A 27,431-nucleotide genomic window follows, 5' to 3' on the forward strand; every position below is an offset into this window, starting at 1 on the left:
TTCATTTGAATCTTTCTTCATTTTTGGAATACACGTATCCTGAACCTTCCTCATTTTTCCCAGAAACGCACGCCATTGCTGCTCTACTGACATCCCTGCCAGCAGCTCCTTCCAATCTACCTTGATCAGCTCCTCTCTCATATGACTGTAATTTCCTTTACTCCACTGAAATATCGCAACATCAGACTTTACTTTCTCCCTGTCAAATTTCAAGTTGAACACAGTCATATTGGAATCACTGGTTCCAAAGGGTTCTTTTACCTTAAGCTCCCTAATCACCTCCGGTTCATTACATAACACCCAATCCAGTACAGCTGATCCCCTAGAAGGCTCAATGGCAAACTGCTCTAAAAACCCATCTCTTGGGCATTCAACAAACTCATTCTCTTGAGATTCATTACCAACCTGATTTTCCTAATTGACCTGCATCTTAAAATCTCCCAGGACTACCATAACATTGCCCTTTTGACTCACCTTTTCTATTTCTTGTTGTAACCTGTGATCCACCTCCCAGCCACTATTGGGAGGCCTGTATGTGACTGCCTTCAATATCCTTTTACCCTTGCAGTTTCTGTTGAACCCACAAGGATTCAACATCTTCCAATCCTATGTCACATCTTTCTACTGATTTGATGCCATTCTTTACCAGTACAGCCACACCACCCCCTCTGCCTGCCTTCCTATCCCTCCGATATAACATGCAACCTTGGATATTCAGCTCCCAACTACAACCATCCTTCAGCCACGATTCAGCCTGGCAAGTTGTAATAGTGCAACCTTATTTCTTCTACTACGCACATTCAGATACAACACCTTGAATACCAGATTTGCTATCCTTTCTGATTCTGCATCCCTAATGTACCATTACTCAGCCTGTTGGCTGCGACTATGTCCCATCACCTGCCTGCCCTTCCTGACAGTTTGACTGCATGCTATCTTTACTTATTTTTTAACCATTCGTCCTATCCCGTGTCCCATCACTCCAGTTCCCACACCCCTGCCAAATTAGTTTAAACCCTCCCAAACAGCTCTAACAAACCTGCCCGCAAGGACATTGGTCCCCCTCTGGTTCAGGTGCAACCTGTCACTTTGGTACCATGGCAGAATCAAGTGATTCTTGAAAGAATAAACAGGACAAAAATCTGGCTAACCACCACTCATTTGGTCTACTCTCAATCAATAGCAAAGTGACGTTACCACTGCTACCAAGCTGCTCTTACCAATAATCTGCTCACTTGGGGGTCTTGTCAGGACCACACAACTCCCATCCCCAATGCAACCTGATTCTAAACAGCTGGATTTCAGAGGTGACTGGAGAGTGATTACTCTTGACATCAAGGCAGCATTTGACATTTGACCAAATGTGAAATCAGGATAAAGCAAGTCAATGGGCAGGAAGGGGAAAGCAGTCATAACCCACCCCCACCCCCACACAGGAAGATGGATGTCCTTGTTGGAGCTGAATCTTCTCAACCCAGGATGTGATGATGAACAAAGCTATCAAATCTGCCTTAAGTGCAATGTGTACCAACTCTAAAATGCATAGCTGTTATTCACCTAGGCTACACCATTTTGAGAGCTGCTCAGGGCAGTGGCCTAAGCCTCAGTTGTTTCACCACTGCAACAGAAGGTTGGAAGTGGGGATGTTTGCTGCTGAGTAAACAATATTCTCTTTCATTCCCAACTAGTCCACAAGCGAAGCTGTTAAGGTCTGCCTGCAGCAAGGTTTAGATGACTTTTGAACATGAGTGGAAAAGCAGCAAAATAACATCTGCACTACAATGCTGTCAGGTCTTGACAATATTCAAGAAGAGAGTCTGACTACCTATGATCTAATCCACCATCTACAAGGCACAAATATGGAGCATGATGGATATCTTCCACTAGATGAATACAGCTCCAATAATGCTGAAGAAGCTCAGGACCATCCAAGACAAAGGAACCCTCTTCCACCTCTCGAAACATACATTCTCTTCTTGTACTGTCCACAAATGCACAACAGTTATTCATCTTGATTACTTCAGTAGCACTTCCCAAAACCACAACTTTAATCATGAAGAAGGGGACAAGGGTTTCAGGTACAGTACATGGGACCACCACCTCTTGAATGATCATTTCTTAAAGCCACATTGCTATTGTGTTTAAATCCAGCAGCTCATTTGTCTATCTTTACCACAGCAATGACAGCAGTTCAGTGATGGAATTCACAGCCACCTCACAAGGACAAACCGTAAATGATAGCCTTGCTAGTGATGCCCAAATATTGCCAACTTTGGTACTTGCCCCCAACTTCTTTAAATTACGCTATTTAAAAACAAACAGTTAAGTGAGCATACTGTTTTTCTTCTGGTTCCACTGCTGGTTGTAGTAAATCATTAAGCTGTTGACCATTTTGCCACTGGGATAAAATAAATGTTCCATACTTACTCCATCAAAATTCTCCAAGATCTTAAATCTTCCCTTAATCTTCTTTCCTCTAAAGAGGAAATCAGTTCCTCAATCTCCTTCTAACAGGAGTTCTTCATCCAAAGTACCAATCAAGTAAAGACTCTCTGTACATTCTCAAGGCCTGGGCATCCTCCGCAAAGTGTGGAGTCTGCATTGGATAGGACACTCTAGCCTAACCTGTGTTTTATAAATGTAGTCTCCTACCAGCCAATTGTATGATATGTATCTTTCAAAAGATATAATGAGCTACATTCTTCATCTTACCCTGTATCCTCCATTATACAACCAAACCAGACATCAGTGCACCGACAATTATCTGTGAATGAAAAAAGATGGAAAATATTTGGAGTACATGTGCAATGGATAGGACATTCAGAATCATATATACATATATCACATCATCTGTGAAACATCCTATTGCAGAGATGATTCTGAAAGCTGATGGTGTTTTATCCTTTATCGGGCATTCAGCAAATTTCCAGTCCTCCAATATGTTGGAGAGGAAGTTTGGCAGATTAGTTTTAGGTAGGACCACAGGGAAGTAGTCACCCCAGACTGTAGGAGACAGGTAACTGTGTGTCTGTCAGGGGAAGGAAGGGAAATGAGCAGCCAGTACTCCTGTGGCTGTTCCCTTCAATACTAAGTACACAACTTTAGATAATATTGTGGGGGAATGACCTACCGGGGAAGCTACAGTGAACTGATCTCTGACACTGAGTCTGCTGCTGTGGCTCAGAAGAGAAAAGGGTGAAGAGAACTGCAGTGGTGATAGGAGATTCCACAGTCAGAGGAACAGAGACAAGATTCTACAGGCACGATAGACGCCTGGAGGATACAGTGCCTATAATAAGTATTTACCAATTGGAAGTTTTTCAACATTGAATCACATTGGATTTGATTTGGCTTTTCTGACACTGATCAACAGAAATGACTCATGTCAAAGTGAAAACAAATTTCTAACAATTGATTGCATAATTACTCATCCCCTTCAAATCCATATTTATTAGGTGCAGCTTTGGAGCAATTACAGTCTTGAGTCTGTGTGGATAGGTCTCTATCAGCTTTGCACATCTGGACACTGCAATTTTTCCCCATTCTTCTTTGCAAAACTGCTCAAGCTCTGTCAAATTGCATGGGGTTCGTGAGTGAACAGCCATTTTCAAGTCCAGCCACAAATTTTCAATTGGATTGAGGTCAGGACTCTGACCTGGCCACTCCAGGATATTAACTTCGTTGCTTTTAAGCCATTCCTGTGTAGCTTTGGCTCTATGCTTGGGATCATTGTCTTGCTGGAAAACAAATCTTCTCCCAAGTTGCAGTTCCCTTGCAGATTACATCAGGTTTTCCTCCAGGATTTCCCTGTATTTTGCTGTATTCATTTTACCCTCAAGCTTCACAAGCCTTCTAGGGCCTGCTACAGTGAAGCATCCACACAGCATGATGCAGCCACCATCATGCTTCATGATAGGGATGGTGTGTTTTTGAAGATGTGTGGTGTTTGAGTTATGCCAAACATAGCATTTAGACTGATGGCCAAAAAGCTCAATTGTGGTTTCATCAGACCAGAAAACCTTCTTCCAGCTGACTTCAGAGTCCCCCATATGCCTTCTGGCAAACTCCAGCTGAGATTTCATGTAAGTTTTTTCAACAGTGGCTTTCTCTTTGCCACTCTCCCATAAAGCTGCAACTGGTGAAGCACCCAGGCAACAGTTGTTGTATGCGTAGACTCTCCCATTTCAACCACTGAAGCTGGTAACTCCTCCAGAGTTAGACCATAAGACAAAGGAACAGAATTAGACCATTTGGCCTGTCAAGTCTGCTCTGCCATTCAATCATGGCTGATCCTTTATTCTTCTCCTCAGCCCCATTCCCCGGCCTTCTCTCCATAACCGGTGATGCCATGTCCAATCAAGAACCAATCAAGCTCTGCCTTAAATACACCCAATGATCTGGCCTTCACAGCTGCCTGTGGTAACAAATTCAACAAATTCAACAACCTCTGGTGAAAGCAATTTTCCCGTATCTCTGTTTTAAAGGAAACCCCTCTATCCAGAGGCTGTGCCCCCTTGCCCAAGACTCACACACCATGGGAAACACAGAAACATAGAAAAACTACAGCACAATACAGGCCCTTCAGCCCACAATGCTGTGCCAAACATGTACTTACTTTAGAAATTACCTAGGGTTACCCATAGCTCTCTATTTTTCTAAGCTCCATACACCTATCCAGGAGTCTCTTAAAAGATCCAATCGTATCCACCTCCATCACCATCGCCAGCAGCCCATTCCATTCTTTGCGTAAAAAACTTACCCCTGACATCTCCTCTGTACCTACTTCCAAACACCTTAAAACTGTGCCTCTCATGCTAACCATTTCAGCCCTGGGAAAAGGCCTCTGACTATCTACACAATCAATGCCACTCTTCATCTTATACACCTCTATCAGGTCATCTCTCATCCTTCATTACTCCAAGGAAAAAACGCCAAGTTCACTCAACCTATTCTCATAAGACATGCTCCCCAACCCAGGCAACATCCTTGTAAATCTCCTCCGCACCCTTTCTATGGCTTCCATATCCTTCCTGTAGTGAGGCGACCAGAATTGAGCACAGTACTCCAAGTGGGGTCTGACCAGGGTCCTATATAGCTGCAACATTACCTCTCGGCTCTTAAACTCAATCCCAAGGTTGATGAAGGCCAATGCAACATATGCTTTTCTAACCACAGAGTCAACCTGCGCAGCAGCTTTGAGTGTCCTATGGACTCAGACCCCAAGATCCCTCTGATCCTCCACACTGCCAAGAGTCTTACTATTAATACCATATTCTGCCATCATGTTTGACCTACCAAAATGAACCACTTCACACTTATCTGGGTTGAACTCGATCTGCCACTTCTTAGCCGAATTTTGTATCCTATCAATGTCCTGTTGTAACCTCTGACAGCCCTCCATACTATCCACAACACCCCCAAACTTTGTGTCATCACCAAATTTACAAACCCATCCCTCCACTTCCTCATCCAGGTCATTTATAAAAATCACAAAGAGAAGGGGTCCCAGAACAGATCCCTGAGGCACACCACTGGTCACCGACCTCCATGCCGAGTATGACCCATTTACAACCACTCTTAGCCTTCTCTGGGCAACTCAATTCTGAATCCACAAAGCAATGTCCTCTTGGATCCCATGGGTCCTTACTTTCTCAATAAGCCTTGCATGGGGTACATTATCAAATGCCTTGCTGAAATCCATATACACCTCATCTACTGCCCTACCTTCATAAATGTGTTTCGTCACATCCTCAAAAAATTCAATCAGGCTCGTAAGGCACAACCTGCCTTTGACAAAGCCATGTCCTGACTTGCACTTTTCAAAAACCTTTTCGTAGAAACATAGAAAACCTACAGCACAATAGAGGCCCTTCAGCCCACAAAGTTGTGCCGAACATGTCCCAACCTTAGAAATTACTAGGGTTACCCACAGCCCTCTATTTTACTAAGCTCCATGTACCTATCTAAAAGTTCCTATCGTATCCACTTCCACCACCATTGCCGGCAGTCCATTCCACGCACTCACCACTCTCTGAGTGAAAAACGTACCCCTGACATCTCCTCTGTACCTACTCCCCAGCACCTTAAGCCTGTGTCCTTTTGTGCTAACCATTTCAGCCCTGGGAAAAAGCCTCTGACAATCCACATGATCAATGCCTCTCATCATCTTATACACCTCTATCAGGTCACCTCTCATCCTCCGTCGCTCCAAGGAGACACTTGGAGTTGCTTGGAGTACTCTTTTGTCTTCATGGTATAATTTTTGTCTGGATACTGACTCATCAGCAGTTGGATCATCCAGATACAGCTATATTTTTATTACAATCATTTGAAACACCTTGACTGCATACAGGTTTTTATATAGCTAAGACACATTAATTATGTGACCTTTAAAACCAATTGGCTGCACCAGTGATGATTTGCTCCAGTAAAGGGGATGAATATACTTATGCAATCAATTATTTTGCATTTTATATTTGTGATTAATTTAGATCACTTTGTAGAAGTCTGTTTCACTTTGACATGGAAGAGTCTTTTTCCGTTGATCTGTGTTAAAAAAGCCAAATTAAATCCACAGTGATTCAATGTTGTAGAGCAATAAAAGTGCTGTATGTTGCCTCCCACATGCCAGGATCAGGGATTTCTTGGATTGAGTCCACAGCATTCTAAAGGGAGAGGTTGAGCAGCCTGAGGTTTAGGTACATATTGGCACCAATGATGTAGGTAGGAAAAATGAGGAGGTCCTGAAGAGAGATTTTAAGGAGCTATATAAAGAGCTGAAAAAAAAAAGAACCACCAGGGTAGTAACCTCTTGATTGCTGTCCATACTGCACACCAGTAAGGGTAAGAATAGGATGATTTGGCAGGTAAATGCATGGCTGAGAAACTGGCGCAGGGGGCAGTGGTTCAGATTTATGGATTATTGGGATTACTTCTGGGGAACGTGCAAAAGGGACAGGTTACACCTGAATCTGAGGAGGACCATTATCCCTACGACCAGGTTTGCTAGCAAGGTGAAGCTGATGATGATTGCAATCAACAGGATAGGATGAAATGTAAAAGATGGACAAAATTGAGAAGGGTTAATACAGGATTGAAGTTGTTTTCTTTGAGTGCATGCAGTATATGGAAGAGGGTAGATGAATTTGTAGCACAGTTACAGATTGGCAGGTATGAAGTTGTGGGCATCACTGAAATGTAGCTGAAAGAAAAATATAGCTGAGATCTTAATGTCTATTGTATTTAAAGGACAGACAGATAGGCAGAGGGATTGGTGAGGCTCTGTTGGTAAAATGAAAACAAATCATTAGAAAAAGGTGACATAGGGTTGGAAGGTATTGAATCATTGTGGATAGAGCTGAGGACCCTGCAAGGGTAGAAAGACCCTGATGGGAGTTGTAATCAGACCCCCAAACAGCAGTAAGGAAGTGGGTTACAAATTACAATGGGAGATAGAATATGCAACCCAAAAGGGCAAGGTTACAATAGTCATGGCAGACTTCAATATGCAGGCAGATTAGGAAAACCATGTTGGTACTGGATTCCAGGAGGTGCAGTTTCTAGAATCCCTATGAGATGGCTTTTTGGAGCAGCTCATGGTTGAGCCTACAATGGGGTCAGCTATTCTGGATTGGGTGTTCTGCAATGAATCAAAATTGAGTAGAGAGCTTACAGTAAAAGAATCCTTAGGATATAGAATATCATATAATATGATTGAATTCACCCTGCAATTTGAGAAGGAGAAGCTAAAGTCAGATGTGTCAGTATTACAGTGGAATAAAGGGGAATTACAGAGGTATGAGAGAGGAGGAGGTCACAATTGATTGGAAAAGAATACTGACAGGAATGACTGAAGATCATCATTGGCTGTAATTTCTGGAAGCAATTCAGAAGGCACAGGACATATACATCCTAAAGAGGAAGAAGTAATCTAAAGGCAAGGTGACACCACCGCGGCTAAAAAGAGAAGTCAAAGCCAAAGACAGGGCATAGAATAGGGCACAAATTAGTAGGAAGTTCAAGGATTGGTAAGTTTTTAAAAGCCAACAGAAGGCAACTAAAAAAGTCATTAAGAAGGAAAAGTTGGAAAACCATGGTAAGCTAGTCAAAAATTTCTTCTGATACATGAAGTGTAAAAGAGAGGCAAGAGTGAATATTGGACCACTGGAAAATGATGTTGGAGAGGTAGTAATGGGGGACAAAAAAAAGGCGGAAAAACTGAATAAGTATTTTGTATCAGTCTTTACCGTAGAAGACAGTAGCAGTATGGTGGAAGTTCCAGGTGTCAGGTATCAGAAGTATGTGAAGTTGCCAGTTACTAGGGAAAAGGTTCTTGGGAAACTGAAAGATCTGATAGTAGATAAAGTCACCTGGACCAGGCAGTCTATACCCTTGGGTTCTCAAGGAGGTGGCTGAAGAGATTGTGGAGGGGTTAGTAATAATCTTTCAAAAATCAACAGATCCTGGCATGGTTCCGCAGGAATGGAAAACTGCAAAGGTCATTCCACTCTTCAAGAAGTGAAGGAGGTAGAAGAATGGAAATTAGAGGCCAGTTAGTCTGACCTCAGTGGTTGGGAAGATGTTGGGAATTGATTGTTAAGGACGTGGTTTTGAGAAGCACCTGATAAAATACTCCTTGGTCAGCATGGTTTCCTCAAGGGAAAGTCTTGCCTGACCAATCTGTTAGCACTCTTTGAAGAAATAACAAGCAGGATAGACAGGAGAATTGATTGATGTTGTGTACTTGGATATTCAGAAGGACTTTGACAAGATACCACACATGAAGCTGCTTACAGGAAAGATTCTGGCATGGATAAAGCAGTGGCTGATTGTCAGGAGGCAAAGAGTAGGAGCCTTTTCTGGTTGGTTGCCAGTAACTAGTGGTATTACACGTTGGTCTGTGTTAGGACCACTTCTTATTATGTTATATGTCAATGACTTGGATGATGGAGTTGATAGCTTTGTGGCAAAGTTTGCAGCTGATACAAAGATAGGTGGAGGGGCAGGCAGTTCTGAGGAAGTAGAGAGGTTAGAGAAGGACTTACACAGATTAGCAGAATGGGCAAAGAAGTGGCAGATGGAATACAGTGTCGAGAAGTGTATGGTCATGCACTTTGGTAGAAGAAATAAAAGGGTACAGTATTTTCTAAATACAGCTGAAATTCAAAAAGCTGAGGTGGAAAAGGACTTGGGAGTCCTTGTGCGGTAAAGTTAATTTGCAGGTTGAGCTGATGGTGAGAAAGGCAAATACAATGTTAGCATTCATTTCAGGAGGAGTAGACTATAAAAGCAAGGATGTAATGTTGAGGTTTTATAAAGCACTGGTGAGGCCTCACCTGGTGTACCGTGAGCAGTTTTGGGCCCCTCACCTAAGAAAGAATACACTGACTTTGGAGAGGGTTCAAAGGAGGTTCATGAAAATAATTCCGGGATTGAAAGGCTACATGAAGAGCATTTGCTGTATCTGGGCTTGCATTCACTAGAATTCAGAAAAATGAGGGGTGACCTCATTGAAACCTGTCAAACGTTGCAAGTCCTCAAAACAGTGGAGCTGCAGAGGATGTTTCCGACAGTGGGGGAGTCTAAAACCAAAGAACATAGCCTCAAAATAGAGGGGAGTCCTTTTAGTCTGAAATTAGGAGGAATTGTTTTAGCCAGAGATTGATGATTCTGTGGAATTTGTTGCCACAGGCTGCTGCGAAGTCCAAGTCATTGGGTATATTTAAGGCAGAGTTTTCTAGATTCTTGATTTGTCAGGGCATGAAGGGACAAGGCAGGAGATTGGGGCTGAGATGGAAAATGGATCGGCCATGATGAAATGATGGAGCAGGCTCGATGGGCCAAGTGGCCTAGTTCTGCTCCAATATCTTATGGTTTTATTCTCTTATATTAGTGTAAGGAAAATGACCAGGTTCTGCATTTCAATCAGCTTTTCAGCTTTTGTAAAAGTCTAGCTGGCTAGAATTGATTTCTGGAATGTTTTTGTTTAGTAACTGTGGTTGGTATTGACTGAGGGTGCAATAAGTTAACCTGCAGACTGAAGTTTAGAACAATTCAAAGCAGAGTATGACTTCTTTTACCTTGTACTGCACTGTTTTGTGCACTTTACATAGTCCTGTGTAGGTCTGTAGTCTAGTGTAGTTTTGTGTTGGTTCATGTAGCACCATGGTCCTGGAGGAACATTGTTTCATTTTTACTGAGTACTGTACCAGCAGTTTATGGTCCAAATGACAATAAAAAGCGACTTGACTTGACTTTGACTTTGACTTTTCAATTATGCAGGATCCCTAGTTCTTAAATCGGGAAATTTGGACAAATATGCCTCAATTTCAAATGAACGATAAGCAACATGGAAACTGATAATCAAGTGGTCCAGGAAATGTTTCCCAGCACACCAAAAATTCCAATAATACACAATTATCTGGAAATCTTCCTACCTCCACAAAAGTTGCTTGGCCCACTGAGACCACAACGTTTTGGAGAGGGAGGGAGAGCAGCTAGATGTCTTGGGACATATTGCTAACAGTGCCATAGGAAGGCAAAACAAAGAAGTCCTGAGAAGAGATTTTAGAGAGCTAGGCAGAAAGCTAAGAAGCAGGATCTCCCGGGTAGTAATTTCTGGATTGCTGTCTGTGCCATGTGCCAGTGAGGGTAGAAACAGGCTGATTTGGCAGATGAGAAGCTGGTGCAGGGGGTAGGGCTTCAGGTTCTTGGATCATTGAGATTTCTTCTGGGAGAGGTATGACCTATTCAAAAGTGACAGGTTGCACCTGAACCTGAGGGGGACCAATATTCTCACAGACAGGTTTGTTAGAGCTGTTGGGGAGGGTTTAAACTAACTTGGCAGGGGTGTGGGAACTGGAGTGTAGGGACTCAGGAAAGGGAAGATGGTTAAAAAGCAGAGATAGCTTGCAGTCAGACTGTCAGGAAGGGCAGGCAGATGATAGGACATAATTGCAGCCAGCAGGGTGAGTATCAGTACATTAGAGATGCAGAATCAAAAATGGGAGCAAATACAGTACTCAAAGTGTAAAATCTCAATGCACAAAGTATAAGAAATAAAGTGGATGATCTTGTTGCATATTACAGATTGCCAGGTATGATATTGTGGCCATCACTGAATCATGGCTAAAGGGTGGTTGTAGTTGGGTGCTGAATGTCCAAGGTTACACATTATATTAGAGGGATAGGAAGGTAGGCAGAGGAGCTGGCATGGTTCTGCTGGTAAAAAATGGTATCAATCAATAGAAAGATGTGACATATGATTGGAAGATGTTGAATCCCTGTGGGTTGAGTGAAGAAACTGCAAGGGTAAAAGGGACCCTGATGACAGTAAAATGCAGGCCTCCCAATAGTAGCTGGGACATGGACCAAAGATTACAACAGGAAATAGAAAAGGCAAGTCAAAGGAACAATGTTATGATAGTTATTGGAGATTTCAACATGCAGTTCAATTGGGAAAATCAGGTTGGAAATGGATCTCAAGAGTGAGTCTGTTGAACGCCTAAGAGATGGCTTTTTGGAGCAGTTTGTTGTTGAGCCAATTGGGGGATCAGCTATACTGAATTGGGTGTTATATAATGAACCGGAGGTGATTGGGGAACTTAAGGTAAAAGAACCCTTAGGAGGCAGTGATCACAATATGATTGAGTTCAACTTGAAATTTGATAAGGAGAAAGTAAAGTCTGACGTAGCAGTATTTCAATGGAGTGAGTTGGCCAAAGTAAATTGGAAGGAGTTGCTGGCAGAACAATGGTGTAAGTTTCTGGGGAAAATGAGGAAGGTTCAGGACATGTGTATTCAAAAAATGAAGAAATACTCAAATGGCAAAATACTACAACTGTCTGAGTCCATAGGATACTCAAAGCTGATATGCAGGTTGACTCTGTGGTTAGGAAAACATACGGTGCATTGGCCTTCATCAACCATGGGATTAAGTTTAAGAGCTGAGAAGTAACGTTACAGCTATATAGGACCCTGGTCAGACCCCACTTGGAGTACTGTGCTCAGTTCTGGTCACCTCACTACAGGAAGGATCTGGAAATTATAGAATGACTACAGAGGAGATTTACAAGGATGTTACCTGGATTGGGGAGCATGTCTTATGAGAATAGGTTGAGTGAACTCGGCCTTTTCTCCTTGGAGCGACGGAGGATGAGAGATGAGCTGATAGAGGTATATAAGATGAAGAGAGGCATTGATTGTGTGGATAGTCAGAGGCTTTTTCCCAGGGCTAAAATGGCTAGCTCGTGAGGGCATAGTTTTAAGGTGCTTGGAAGTAGGTACAGAGGAGATGTCAGGGGTAAGTTTTTTATGCAGAGAGTGGTGAGCGTGTGGAATGGGCTGCCGGAAGCAGTGGTGGCAGCAGAAACGATAGGGTCTTTTAAGAGACTCCTGGATGGATACATGGAGATTAGAAAAATAGAGGGTTATGGGTAAAGCCTTGGTAGTTCTAAGGTAGGGACATGTTTGGTGCAGCTTTGTGGGCTGAAGGGCCTGTGTTGTGCTGTAGGTTTTCTATGTTTCTATGTTTCTATGAAGTGTTTCAGAGGATAAAGAATTTGGTGTATAAAAGAAATAAATCACTGTCTCTGCTGTGAGAGTCCAGAACATGGGTCAAAATCTTACAATTTTTAAGCATAAAGTGTGGTAAAAAGGTAAAAGCAGTTGGACCTGGTAATCTATAACCATATAACAATTACAGCATGGAAACAGGCCATCTCGGCCCCTAGTCCGTGACAAACGCGTAATCTCACCTAGTCCCACCAACCTGCACTCAGTCCATAACCCTCTATTCCTTTCCTGTCCATATACCTATCCAATTTTTTAAAAATGACAATATTGAACATGCCTCTACCACTTCTACTGGAAGCTCATTCCACACAGCTACCACTCTCTGAGTAAAGAAGTTCCCCCTTGTGTTACCCCTCAACTTTTGCCTCCTAACTCTCAACTCATGTCCTCTTGTTTGAATCTCCCCTACTCTCAATGGAAAAAGCCTATCCACGTCAACTCTATCTATCCCCCTCATAATTTTAAATACCTCTATCAAGATCTCCTCAACCTTCTACGCTCCAAAGAATAAAGACCTAACTTGTTGAACCTTTCTCTGTAACTTAGGTGCTGAAACTCAGGTAATATTCTAGTAAATCTCCTCTGTACTCTTTCTATTTTGTTGACATCTTTCCTATAATTCAGTGACCAGAACAATTGTACAATTTTAACATTACATCCCAACTCCTATACTCAATGCTCTGATTTATAAAGGCCAGCGTACCAAAAGCTTTCTTCACCACCCTATCCACATGAGATTCCACCTTCAGGGAACTATGCACCATTATTCCAAGATCACTCTGTTCTACTGCATTCCTCAATGCCCTGCCATTTACCATGTATGTCCTATTTTGATTAGTCCTACCAAAATGTAGCATCTCACACTTATCAGCATTAAACTTCATCTGCCATCTTTCAGCCCACTCTTCTAACTGGCCTAAATCTCTCTGCAAGCTTTGAAAAACTACTTCATTATCCACAATGCCACCTATCTTAGTATCATCTGCGTACTTACTAATCCAATTTACCACCCCATCATCCAGATCATTAATGTATATGACAAACAACATTGGACCCAGTACAGATCCCTGAGGCACACCACTAGTCAACAGCCTCCAACCTGACAAACAGTTATCCACCACTACTCCCTGGCATCTCCCATCCAACCACTGTTGATTCCATTTTACTACTTCAATATTAATACCTAACGATTGGACCTTCTTTACTAACCTTCCGTGCGGAACCTTGTCAAAGGCCTTACTGAAGTCCATATAGACAACATCCACTGCTTTACCCTTGTCAACTTTCCTCATAACCTCTTCAAAAAATTCAATAAGATTTGTCAAACGTGACCTTCCACGCACAAATCCATGTTGACTATTCCTAATCAGACCCTGTTTATCCAGATAATTATATATACCATCTCTAAGAATACTTTCCATTGATTTACCCACCACTGATGTCAAACTGACAGGTCTATAATTGCTAGGCTTCCTTCTAGAACCATTTTTAAACAATGGAACCACATGAGCAATACGCCAATCCTCCGGCACCATCCCTGTTTCTAATGACATTTGAAATATTTCTGTCAGAGCCCCTGCTATTTCTACACTAACTTCCCTCAAGGTCCTAGTGAAAATCCTGTCAGGATCCGGAGACTTATCTACTTTTATATTCCTTAAAAGTGCCAGTACTTCCTCCTCTTTAATCATCAAAGTTTCCACAACTACCCTACTTGTTTCCCTTACCTTACACAATTCAATATCCTTCTCCTTAGTGAATATGGAAGAAGAATTGTTCAAAATCTCCCCCATCTCTTTTGGCTCCACACATAGCTGTCCACTCTGATTCTCTAAGGGACCAATTTTATCCCTCACTATCCTTTTGCTATTAATATAACTGTAGAAACCCTTTGGATTTATTTTCACCTTACTTGCCAAAGCAACCTCATCTTCTTTTAGCTTTTTTAATTTCTTTCTTAAGATTCTTTTTACATTATTTATATTCCTCAAGCACTTTGTTTACTCCATGCTGTCTATATTTATTGTAGATCTCTTTCTGTTCTGAACCAAGTTTCCAATATCCCTTGAAAACCATGGCTCTCTCAAACATTTAACCTTTCCTTTCAACCTAACAGAAACATAAAGATTCTGTACCCTCAAAATTTCACCTTTAAATGACCCCCATTTCTCTATTACATTCTTCCCATAAAACAAATTGTCCCAATCCACTCCTTCTAAATCTTTTTGCGTCTCCTCAAAGTTAGCCTTTCTCCAAACAAGAATCTCAACCCTGGGTCCAGACCTATCCTTCTCCATAATTATATTGAAACTAATGGCATTGTGATCACTGGACCCGAAGTGCTCCCCAACGCATACCTCCGTCACCTGACCTATTTCATACCCTAACAGGAGAGCCAACACTGTCCCTTCTCTAGTTGGTACCTCTATGTATTGCTGCAAAAAACTATCCTGCACACATTTTACAAACTCCAAACCATCCAGCCCTTTTACAGAATGGGCTTCCCAGTCTATGTGTGGAAAATTAAAATCTCCCACAATCACAACCTTGTGCTTACTACAAATATCTGCTATCTCCTTTCAAATTTGCTCCTCCAATTCTCACTCCCAATTAGGTGGTCTATAATACACCCCTATAAGTGTTACTACACCTTTCCCATTCCTCAATTCCGCCCAAATAGCCTCCCTAGACGAGCCCTCTAATTTATCCTGCCAAAGCACCGCAGGATATTGTTCAATCAATTGAACATTGAACATTGAGAGTCATAGATTTTTGTTTAATGTGAGTATTGAAGACTTAAGACCGGATGACAGTCTCAACCTAAAATGTTGAGGAGAAAATGGCAGCTTTGACCACTGACCAATCCACATTTAGGACTGATTAGTCAGGGGAAAATGCAAAGACCATAGTTCTAGTGGACAGAGTCAGAGTGTGATCTTGAGCTCTTCGAGGCTTCAGCAAAGAGAGGCTTTAGTCAGAGCAAACAAAGAAAAGTAGAGCTCTAGGTTATGTTTTTTCCCATTCTTTATATCTGCTTAGCTGGGACAGTAGAGATGCCAGGTGGGATAGCTGAATGCCCCTCTTACAGGATGTGGGAAGTCAGGGAAACCTCCAGTGGCCTAGGTGACTACAACTGTGAGAAGTGCATCCAGCTGCAGCTTCTAACAATCTGCGTTAAGGAGTTGGAGCTGGAACTGGATGAACTCCAGATCATTCAGGAGGCTGAGGGGGTGATATACAGGACATATAGAGAGGTAGTTACAGCTGAGGTGCTGGATATAGGAAACTGGGTGACAGTCAGGAAGGGGAAAGGGGTTAAGGAGCCAGTGCAGAGTACTCCTGTGGCCACACCCCTCAACTTTGGATACTGTTAGGGGGGAATGACCTAACAGAGGAGAATCACAGTGGTTGGGTCTCTCATGCTGAGTCTGGCTCTGTGACTCAGAAGGGAAGGGGGAGAGAGGCAACAGGAGATTTGATAGGAGAACAGAAAGGAGGTTCTGTGGGCAAGAATGAGATTCCCGGATGATATGTTGCCTCCAGGTGCCAGATTCTGGGACATCATGGATCGAGTCCTCAGCATTCTTATGTGAGAGGGTGAGCAGCCAGAGGTCATGGTCCATGTTGGTACAAATGGCATGGGTAAGAAGAATGAAGAGGTTCTGCATAGGGAGTTCACGGAGTTAGGTGCTAGGTTAAAGGGCAGGATCACCAGGGTTGTGATCTCAGGATTGCTACCCATGCCACGTGCTAGTGAGGCCAGAACTAGGAAGATTATACAGTTTAATATATGGCTAAGGAGTTGATGCAGAGGGAGGGCATACATGTTTTTGATCATTTGGCTCTCTTCCAGGGAATATGGGACCTATACAGAAAGGATGGTTTACACCTGAACTAGAGGGGGACTAATATCATAGCAGGAAGATTTGTTAACACTGCACAGTGGGGTTTAAACTAGAGCTGCAGGGGGATGGGAACCAGAATGCCAAAACAGTTAGTGAAGAGGTTGTGGACACAGATATTGGTAAGACCTCAGACAGAGTCAGAAATCAAAAGGTTGAGCATGGTGTGCCTATATTTCAATGCAAGAAGTCTCGTAGGAAAGACAGATGAGTTTAGGGCATGGATCAACACCTGGAAATATGATGTTGTAGCCATTAGTGAAACTTGGTTTTAGGAGGGACAGGACTGGCAGCTCAATATTCTAGGGTTCCATTGTTTTAGACGTGACAGAGCAGGAGGGGTAAAAAGAGGAGGAAATTCTCACAAATTTGTAAAGAGATCACAGACTGCTGCCCAAAACATAAGGTTGTTATAGTAGGTGATTTACCTTTCCACATACTGAGTGGGAATCCTATTCTGTAAAAGGACGAGATAGGAAAGAGCTTGTCAAATGTGTTCAGGAAAGTTTCCTTCATCAGAACGTAGAAGTCCCAATGAGAGAGCATGCAATACTGGATATGCTATTAGGGAATGAGACAGGGCAGGTGACAGAAGTTTGTGTAGAGGAACACGTTGCATCCAGTGATCACAATGTCCTTATTTTCAAAGTAAATATGCAAAAAGATAGGATTGGTCTGTGGGTTGAGATTCTAAATTGGAGGAAAACCGATTTTGATGGTATCAGAATTGATCTGGCAATTGTGGATTGGGACAGTTGTACTTGGAAAGTGGGAGGCATGATATTTTGTTTGATATTTTATATTCCACATATTTTTTGAGGTTTTTTCTCTATTAATAAGGCTTAGTATGGGTATTTATTATTTTATCATATTGAAATTGCAATAATTAATCTCTGTGTTTTTGGTATGAGGTTTAAGTTTTTTTCTCTCTGCTGTTTTGTCTAGGCTGGAATGCAGCTAATCTTGATATAGATTGGAGCTAAATCAGTACGATTTTTTTGGAGGGATGACGTTATTAGTATTAGCTGCCGGCTATCTATTGGCTGGCTTTCTGGCTTTGGGAGGAAGCGGGGGGGGGGGGGGAAGCTGTATTGGGTTCTCAGGCAAATCTGTTGCTTGGTTACCTTATGTCAAGGTTTGATGTCTGGTTTTAATATGCATTCCAGCATGGTCATTATCTTAACCTTTCTTTTAAATAGTATTAAAATGGATCAAACTATTAATTTACTTAGTCAACGTGAAAGGGTTAAATCACCCTGTGAAATGGAATAAGATTTTTGCCTATATTAAAAAACTTAAGGTCCCAATTATTTTTTTACAAGAAACTAATGTTTGTGACAATCCATGCCTTTTTAGCCGATTGAAAGAGCTACATTTTCTTTCTTCTTTTCGAGCTAAATCTAGGGGAATTTCAATCTTTTTTGATAATACTGTTCCTTTTGTTCAATATAAAGTAGTGTCTGATATTAATAGGTGTTTTGTTATAGTGTTAAGAAAATTAGATAATAAATTAATTGTATTTGCTAATCTGTATGCCCCAAATATAGATGACCCAGGATTCTTTGAGCGTTTTTTTCACTCGTGCCAAATTTGAGTTTTTATTCATTAGTTTAGGGAGGAGACTTTAATTGCTGGTTAGATTCAGTTTTAGATCAGTCATCTTCCAAACCAGCTACCCTTAACAAATCAGCTTTATTTATTAAATTTTTCCTACTGAAATGCGGTATTGTTGATGTTTCGCGTTTTTTTACATCCAGAAGTTAGGGAGTACTCATTTTTTTCCCATATTCACCATATGTATTCCAGGATTGATTTTTTTTATTGATAGTCAAATGATTCCATTAATTCGATCCTGGGAATATAAAGAGATTGCTGTTTCAGATCATGCTCTTTAAACCTTCCTGGTCTCCCTCAAATAAACAGATTTTGGCATTTTAATCTAACTTTGCTATCTGATAAGGATTTTTTAAAGTTTCTGGAGAGAGAAATTATTCTTTTTTTTGAAGAGAATATTCTGGAAGAGTCTTCTAGTCTTATTATATGGGATGCTTTTAAGGCCTATATTAGAGGACAAACTATTTCTTACACTGCCAGTGTTAAGAAAAAAGCTAATAGAAAAAGAATTGATTTAGCTAATCAGTTGAAACAATTAATCCAAAAATATGCTTTGGCTCCAGAATCTGCTTTATATAAAAGACATGTTGAAATTAAAACTAAATATGATCTTCTTTTAACATATCCAATCGAAAGTCAAATCCTAAAAGAAAAAAGTCAATTCTATATTCACGGAAACAAAACAGGTAAATTATTGGCTAACCAATTAAAAACCTTTATAGCTAAATGGCAAATTAAAGAAATTTGTAAAGTTGATGGTGATAGGACAACTGATCATATAGAAAGAAATGATTCCTTCAGAGAATTTTATTCTAAACTTTATAGTTTTGACTCTCCTAAAGATAATACTGCAATGAATAATTTTTGTAGACCAATTAAACACCCCTGTACTTTCTGTTAATAATTGAAAGCAGTTGGATCAATCTATTTCTTATGAGGAAATTGCTGAGGCTGTATGTTCATTGCACTCCGTGAATACTGTGGGTCCTAATGGATTTTCTGGAGAATTTTACAAGGCTTTTTCCTCATTGCTCAGACCTCATATATATTCTGTCTTTTCAGATTCCTTTAAGTTGGCTAGGCTGCCATAATCTTTTTAGGAAGCTTCCATTTTGCTTATTCTTAAAAAAGTAAGAACCCAACTGAATGCTCTTCATATAGACCAATTTCTTTACTTAATGTTGATACTAAAATTCTATCCAAAGTTTTGGCTTGTAGACTTGAAAATATTTTCCATCTTTCATATCTGATGATCAGACTGAATTTATTAAAAATCGCTATTCCATTTTAATATTTGATGTTTACTGAATGTTATGTATTCTCCTTCTAAGGAGATATTGGAATGCATGATATCTCTAGATGCTGAGAAGGCTTTTGATTGGGTTCAATGGAACTATTTATTTAAAACCTTAGAAATATTTAACTTTGGGCCCAATTTCATTCAATGTATTAAATTACTTTATTTATCTCCTTCTGCTCGGGTTCTTACTAATTTTCAGAATTCTAAACCTCCAACGTGGAACCAGACAAGGATGTCCTTTGAGCCCTTTGCTCTTTGATCTGGCTTTAGAACCCTTAGCTATTGCTTTTCGAAAATCTACTGATATCACTGGTATTTTAAGGAGAGGTACTACCCACAAAGTTTCTCTCTATGTTGATGATCCATTGCCTTTTATTTTTAACGTTGAGACCTTGTTACCTCCTATGCTTTCTTTACTCCCATTTTAGCCAGTTTTCAGGATAAATTGAATTTACATAAGAGTGAACTTTTCCTCTTGAATAATCTGGTATCAATTAATACTAACCTTCCTTTTAAATTTGTAAGAAATCAATTTACCTATTTGGTTGTAATAATTACTAAGAATTATAAACACCTACTTAAAGAAAGCTTTACTTTATTGAATTATGTGAAAAGGGCACTATGAAACTGGTCTATTGTTGATTGGTCGAATTAACTTTATTAAAATGAATATCCTGCCTAAATTTATATGCCTTTTTCAGGCCTTACCCGTTTTAATTCCTAAGTCCTTTTTTGATTCTCTTGATTCAATTCTATCTTCATATATATGGAAAAACAAACATTCTCCATTAAATAAGGTTCACTTTCACAAAGTTAAAAAGAATGGAGGTTTAGCTTTACCCAATTTTAGGTTTTATTACTGGGCAGTCAATATATGAAATCTTACGTTTTGGTCATATTACATTAACCATGAGGACTGTCTAGTATGGTTCTCTTTAGAAGCTAACTCTGTTAAAATTTTTTCTATTATTTCTGTTCTTGGATCCTCACTTACAATGTCTTTAAATAAACTAACTGACAATTTAGTAGTTAAACATACTCTGAGGATTTGGTTACAATTTAGAATATACTTTGGTTTATCGAGATTTTCTCTTTTCTAGTCCCATTTTTTTCTAATTGTTTTTTTTTAAACCTTCTACGACCGATGTAGTTTTTAAAGAATGGGATAGATTGAGTATTAAATGCTTCCAGGATCTGTTTGTTGGAGGAAGTCTCTTTTCATTTGAGCAACTGTCAGCTAAATATAGCTTACCAAACACCCACTTTTTCGATATCTAAAAGTTAGAGACTTTCTGTGATCTAAATTACATACATTTCCTATGAGTCCTGATAAGAACTTATTAGATATAATTTCTAATTTGAAACCTTTTCATAATGGCTCAATATCCAATATTTATGGTATGTTGTTGGGAATAAGAGACAAAATTAAAAATGCCTGGGAACAAGATTTACAGATTTCAATTTCTGAGGAGACTTGGAACGAAAGTTTTAAATTGGTTAACACTTCATTACTACGTGCTCGCCACTCCCTCCTACAATTTAATGTGGTCCACAGGGCCCACATGTCCAAAGACAAGCTATCTTGTTTTTATCCGGATATATCTCCCTATTGCGATAGATGTAACAACGGAGAGGCTTCTCTAATCCATACGTTTTGGACATGTCAGAGTCTTGAAAAATACTGGCAGGAGGTATTCCAAACATTTTCTGTACTTCTTAAAGTAAATTTTAAGCCTAACCCTTTGACTGCCTTGCTTGGTATTATTGGAGAAAAAGGCATAACTTTGGAGACAGCTGATTTGCATATACACTATCGGCTTTTATTTCTCTTATAGCCAGGAGGGCAGTGTTGCTTAAATGGATGGATGTTGCTCCGCCTGCTCATGCTCAATGGTTACGTGATGTTACGTCATGCTTAAATTTAGAGAGGATCCATTGTTCAATTTCTGATTCTAACCATTGTGGGGACTATTCTTGAACTACTTTCAAAACCTTTGATTTGGTGTTAAAGTACAGATGTTGGCTAATAACATAAATCAATATGTGATAAGGATTTTTTTCTGGCTCACTTTCTTTACCATATAGCTTCTACTTTGGTAGTGGGTTTAGATTCTTTTTTTATAATAGAATTATTACAATTCAAATTACAATTTAATTAATGTACGTGTTTGATTATGAATATAGGGTACTGAGATTGCAACTGTGATTTAAATATAATGTATTCAGTACTATTCTATCTTTTTTTGATTCATAATATATATCCTCATGAACTCTGTATTCTTCTATGTGAAAATTAATAAAAATATTGATAAAGAAAGATTCTAAAGGCCAGGGAGTGAGGCTGACAGGAGAAAAAAGGATCAGCCATGATTGAATGGCAGAGCAGACTCGATGGGCTGAGTGGCCAAATTCTGTTTCTATGTCTTATAGTCTATGGTCCAAATTGGAGAAAGGCCAATTTTGATGGTATCAGAAAAGTTCTGGCAAGTGTGGATTGGGACGGGCTGTTATCTGACAAAAGTGTTCTAGAGGCGTGCCAAAAGGGCAATGTTACAATAGTCATGGAGGATTACAATAGGCAGGGAGATTGGGAAAATCAGATTGGTATTGGTTACAGGAGGGGGATTTTCTAGAATGCTAACGAGATGGCTTTTTAGAGTAGCTTGTGGTTGAGCATACTAGAGGATCAGCTATTCTGAATTGGGAATGGTGCAATGAACCAGAATTGATTGGGGAGCTAAAGAACCAAAGGGACAAATGATCATAATATGATCAAATTCACCCTGAAATTTAAGAAGGAGAAACTAAAGTCAGATGTATCAGTATTTTTGTGGAGTAAAGGGAATTACAGAGGCATGAGAGAGGAGCTGGCTAGAATTGATTGGAAAAGAACACTGGCAGGGATGATAGAAAAGCAGCAATGGCTGGAATTCCTGGAAGCAATTCAGAAGAGGCAGTATATATACAGCCCAAAGAAGAAAAAGATTCTGAAGGCAAGATGACACAACTGTGGCTAACAAGAGAAGTCAAAGCCAACATAAAAGCCAAAGAGAGGGCATATAATAGAGCAAAATTTAGTGGGAAATCATAGGATTGGGAAACTTTTAAAAAACACCAGAAGGCATCTAAAAACATTAAGAAGGTAAAGATGGAATATGAAAGTAAGGTAGCCAATAATATTAAAGATACCAGAAGTTTCTTGAGATACATTAGATGTAAAAGAGAGGTAAGAGTGGAGATTGGACTGCTGAGAAAACAATGCTGGAGAGGTAGTAATGAAGAATAAGAAAATGACAGATGAACTGATAAGTATTCTGAATCAGCCTTCATTGTGGAAGACACTATCACTATAGTAGAAGTTCCAGGTGTCAAGGGTCATGAAACGTGAAGTTACCATTACTGGAGGGAAGGTTCTTGGGAAATTGAGAGGTATGAAAGTAGATTATTCAACTGAACCAGATGGTGTATATCCCAGGGCTCTGAAAAAGGTGGCTGAAGAAACCATGGATGCATTAGTAATGATATTTCAAGAATCACTAGATTCTTTAATGGTTCCGGAAGACTGGAAACTTCACTGAAGAGAGAGAGGTAGAAGGAAGGAAATTATAGGCCAGTAAGTCTGACCTCAGTGGTCGGGAAGATGCTGGAGTCAATTATTAAGGATGAGGTCTCAAGGTACTTGGAGGCACATGATGAAATAGGCCATAGTCAGTATGGTTTCCTCAAGGGAAAATCTTGCCTAAAAAATCTGTTGGAATTCTTTGAAAAAATAGCAAGCAGGATAGACAACGGAGAATTGGTTGATGTTGTGTACTTGGATATTCAGAAGGCTTTTGAAAAGGTGCCACACATGAGGCTGAATAACAAGCTAGGAGCCCATGTTAATACAAGATTGATTAGGTGTGGATAAAACAGTGGCTGATTGGCAGGAGGTAAAGAATGGGAATAAAGGGAACCTTTTCTGACTGGCTACCCGTGACTAATGGTGTTCCACAGGGGTCTGTGTTGGGACTGATACTTTTTACATTATATGTCAATGATTTGGATGATGGATTGTTGGCTTTATTGCAAAGTTTGCAGACAATATGAAGATAGGTGGAGAGGCAGGTAGTTTTGATGAAGTAGAGAGAATACAGAAGGACTTAGACAGATGAAGAGAAAGGGCAAAGATTGGCAAATGGAATACAGTGTCAGGTAGTGTATGGTCATGCACTTTGGTAGAAGAAATGAAAGGGCTGACTCTTCTCTAAATGGAAAGAAAACAAAAAGCAGAGGTGCGGAGGGTCTTGGGAGACCTCTGGGCTTGCAGTCACTGGAATTCAGAAGGGGGAGGGGAGGCCTCATTGAAACCTTCCAATGGTGAAAGGCCTTGATAGAGTGGATGTGGAGAGGATGTTTCCTATGGTGGGAGAATCTAAGACCAGAGGACATAGCCTCAAAAGAGAGGAACATCCAATTTAGAAAGGAGATGATGAGGAATTTATTTAGCCAGAGGTTGGTGAACCTGAGGAATTCTTTGCCACAGGAAGCTGTGGAGGCCGTCTTTATGTATATATAAGGCAGAGTCAATAGGCCAAATGGCCTAATTCTGCTTCTATATCTTATGGTCTTGTGGAAATTTGGAGGCTTTCAAAAATGAAATTTTGAGAGTACAAAGCTTGCATGTGCCTGTTAGTATAAAAGGTAAAGATAACAAGGGTTGGCAAACATGGTTTTCAAAAGATGTTGAGTCCCTGGTTAAGAGAATAAAGGAGGTGCACAGCAGGTATAAGCAGGTAGGAGTAAATAGGGTGCTTATGGAGTACAAGAAATGCAAGAGAACACTTGAGAAAGAAATCAAGGAGGTTAAAAGAAGACAGGAAGTTGCTCTAGCATTCAGGGTAAAGGAGAATCCTGAAGGTTCTGTAGATACGTGAAGAGGGAAAAGGATTGCAAGGGACAAAACTTGGAAGACCAGAATGGTAATCCATGTGTGGAGTCAAAATAGATGGGGATGATCTTAATTGCATTCTTTGCACCTGTATTTACTTGGGAGACAGATACAGAATCTATAGAAGTGAGGCAAAGTGGCATCAACTTCATGGATCCTATACAGATTACAGAGAAGGAGGTATTGCTACCCTGAGGCAAATCGGGGTGAATAATTCCTGAGGGCCTGACAAGGAGTTCCCTTGGACCCTACGGGAGGCAAGTGCAGAAATTGCCAGGGCCCCAGAAGAAATATTTTAAATGTCCTTAGCGACGGGAGAGGTACCAGAGGTCTGGAGGATAGCAAATGTTGTTCCATTGTTTAATAAAGGCTCTAAGCATAAACCAGGAAATGATAGGCCTGTGAGTCTGACATCAGTAGTGGGAAAATTATTGGAAGGTTTTCTACGGAACCAGATATATAAGCATTTGGATAGACATGGACTGATTGAGGTTAGTCAGCATGGCTTTGTGAGTGGTGTCTCATGTCTAACCAATCATATAGAGTTTTTTGAGGAAGTTACCAGGAATGAGGATAAAGGCAAGGAGGTGGATGTTGTCTATATGGACTTTAGTAAGGCATTTGACAAAGTCTCACATGGGAGACTGGTCAAGAAGGTTCAGTCACTCAGCAGTTAATTGGATTAGACGTTGGCTTTATGGGAGAAGCCAGGGAGTGTTAGTACAGGGTTGCCTCTCTGATTGAGGCCTGTGACATGTGGTGCGCTGCAGGGATCAGTGCTGGGTCTTTTGTTGTTTGTCATCTATATCAATGATGTGGGTGATAATATAATGAACCGGATCACCAAATTTGTGGATGACACCAAGATTGGAGATGTAGTGGACAGTGAGAAAGGCTATTATGGCTTGCAGAGGGATCTGCATCAGCTGGAAAAAAGGACTGAAAAATGGAAAATGGAATTTAATGCGAACAAGTGCGAAGTTTTTCGCTTTGGTAGAACCAACCAGGGTAAGTCTTACACAGTAAATTGTAGGGCACTAAAGAGTGTGGTAGAAGAAAGGGATCTGGGAGTACAGGAACATAATTCATTGAAAGTGCTGTCACGGATAGATAGGGTCATAAAGAAAGCTTTTGGCACATTGGATTTCATAAATCAATGTATTGAGTACAGACAATGGGATGTTATTTTGAAGTTGTATAAGACATCGGTGAGGCATATATAGAGTAAGAAAGGTTGAATAGGTTGCAAGAGTACAGAGGAAATTTACAAGAATGTTGCCAGGTCTGGAGGACCTGAGCTATAAGGAAAGGTTGAATAGGTCAGAATGCAGAAGATTGAGAGCAGATTTCATATGGGTGTACAGAAGACCGTAAGACCAACAGAATTAGGCCATTTAGCCTATTGTGTCTGCTCCACCGTTTCATCACGGCTCATTGTTCCTCTCAGCCCCAGTCTCCTGACTTCTCCCCATATTCCTTCATGCACTGACCAATCAAGAATCTATCACCCTCTGCCTTAAATAAACATCAAGACTTGGCCTTCACAGCTGCCTGTGGTAAAGAATTCCACATATTCACCACTCGCTGGCAGAAAAAAAATCTTCTTCATGTCATTTCTAAGAGGATGCCCCTCTATTCTGAGGCTGTGTCTTCTGTTCTTAGACTCTCCCACCACAGGAAACATCCTCTCCACATCCACTCTATCAAGGCATTTCAGCATTCAAAAAGTTTCAATAAGGTCACCCCTCATTCTTCTGAATTCTAATGAATACAGGCCAAGAGTCATTAGATACTCTTCATATGACAAGCCATTCAATCCTGTAATCATTTTCGTGAACCTCATTTGAACCTCTCCAGTTTCAGCACATCCTTTCTATGATAAGAGGACCAAAACTGTTCACAATACTCTAAGTGAAGCCTCACCAGTGCTTTATAAATTTCAACATTACGTACTTGCTTTTATGGCGGTGCAGGCTCAAAGGGCCGAAAGGCCTACTCTTGCACCTATTTTCTGTGTTTCTATGGGGTATGGAGAGAAAGCAGGTACAGGGTTCAAAGTTGGATGATCAGCCATGATCATACTGAATGGTGGTGCAGGTTTAAAGGGCCGAATGGCCTACTCCTGCACCTATTTTCTGTTTCTATATTCTAGTCCTCTTGAAATGAATGCTAACATTACATTTGCCTTCCTCACCACAAACTCAACCTGAATATTAACCTTTAGGGAATCCTGCACAAGGACTCCTAAGTCCCTTTGCAACTCAGATATTTTAACTTTCTCTCCCTTTTCGATTTTGTCACACTCTGCTCAACCTTTCAATTCCTAAATTTGTCTGAGGTCTTACCAACATCTGCGTCTACAACCTCTCCACTAACTTTTCTGGCATGCTGGTTCCAATCCCCCAGTAATTCTAGTTTAACCCCCACCATGCAGCATTAACAAACCTTCCTGCTAGATATTAGCCCCTCTACAGTTCAGGTGCAAACTGTCCATTATGTATAGGTCCCACCTTCCCTGGAAGAGAGCCAAATGACCCAGAAATCTTATGCCTTCCCTCCTACACAAACTTTAGCTACGTATTAAGTTGTATAATCTTCCTAGTTCTGACATCACTAGCACAGGGCATGGGTAGTAATCCTGTGATCACAACCCTGGAGTCCTGTCCTTTAACTTAGCACCTAAATCCCAGAACTCCCGATGCAGAACCTCATCATTCATCCTACCCCTGTCACTGGTACTTACATGGACCACAACTTCACCCTCCCATTTAAGAAGGCTGAGGACTCAATCTGAGATATCCCAGACCCTGGTACGCAGGAGGTAACATACCATGCAGGAATCTCATTCTCATCCACAGAACATAACCATTCCCCTAACTGATGAATTCTGAGTCACCACAGTGTGCCTCTTCTTCCCCCTTCCCTTCTGAGTCACATAGGCAGACTCAGTACCAGAGACCTGACCACTGTGACTCTCCTCTGATAGGTCAACTTCCCCAACAGTATCCAAAGTGATATATCGATTGATGAGGGGGATGGCCACAGGAGTACTCTGCACTGACTTCTTAACCCCTTTCCCCTTCCTGACTGTCACTCAGATCCTGTGTCCCGC

General features: G+C 40.7%; 1 protein-coding gene across 1 annotated transcript in view; it reads right to left on the bottom strand.

The window, feature by feature from the left end:
- Positions 1–27,431, bottom strand: part of adam11 (ADAM metallopeptidase domain 11) — a 365,266-nt gene that overhangs the window by 156,190 nt on the left and 181,645 nt on the right. Inside the window, exon 14 of the mRNA XM_059955670.1 lies at positions 2,713–2,764. Coding sequence (XP_059811653.1) covers positions 2,713–2,764 — 52 coding nt within the window. The remainder of the gene's footprint in view (positions 1–2,712; positions 2,765–27,431) is intronic.

The sequence above is a fragment of the Hypanus sabinus genome, chromosome X1 (assembly GCF_030144855.1).
Source record: "Hypanus sabinus isolate sHypSab1 chromosome X1, sHypSab1.hap1, whole genome shotgun sequence".
Lineage (NCBI taxonomy): Eukaryota > Metazoa > Chordata > Chondrichthyes > Myliobatiformes > Dasyatidae > Hypanus > Hypanus sabinus.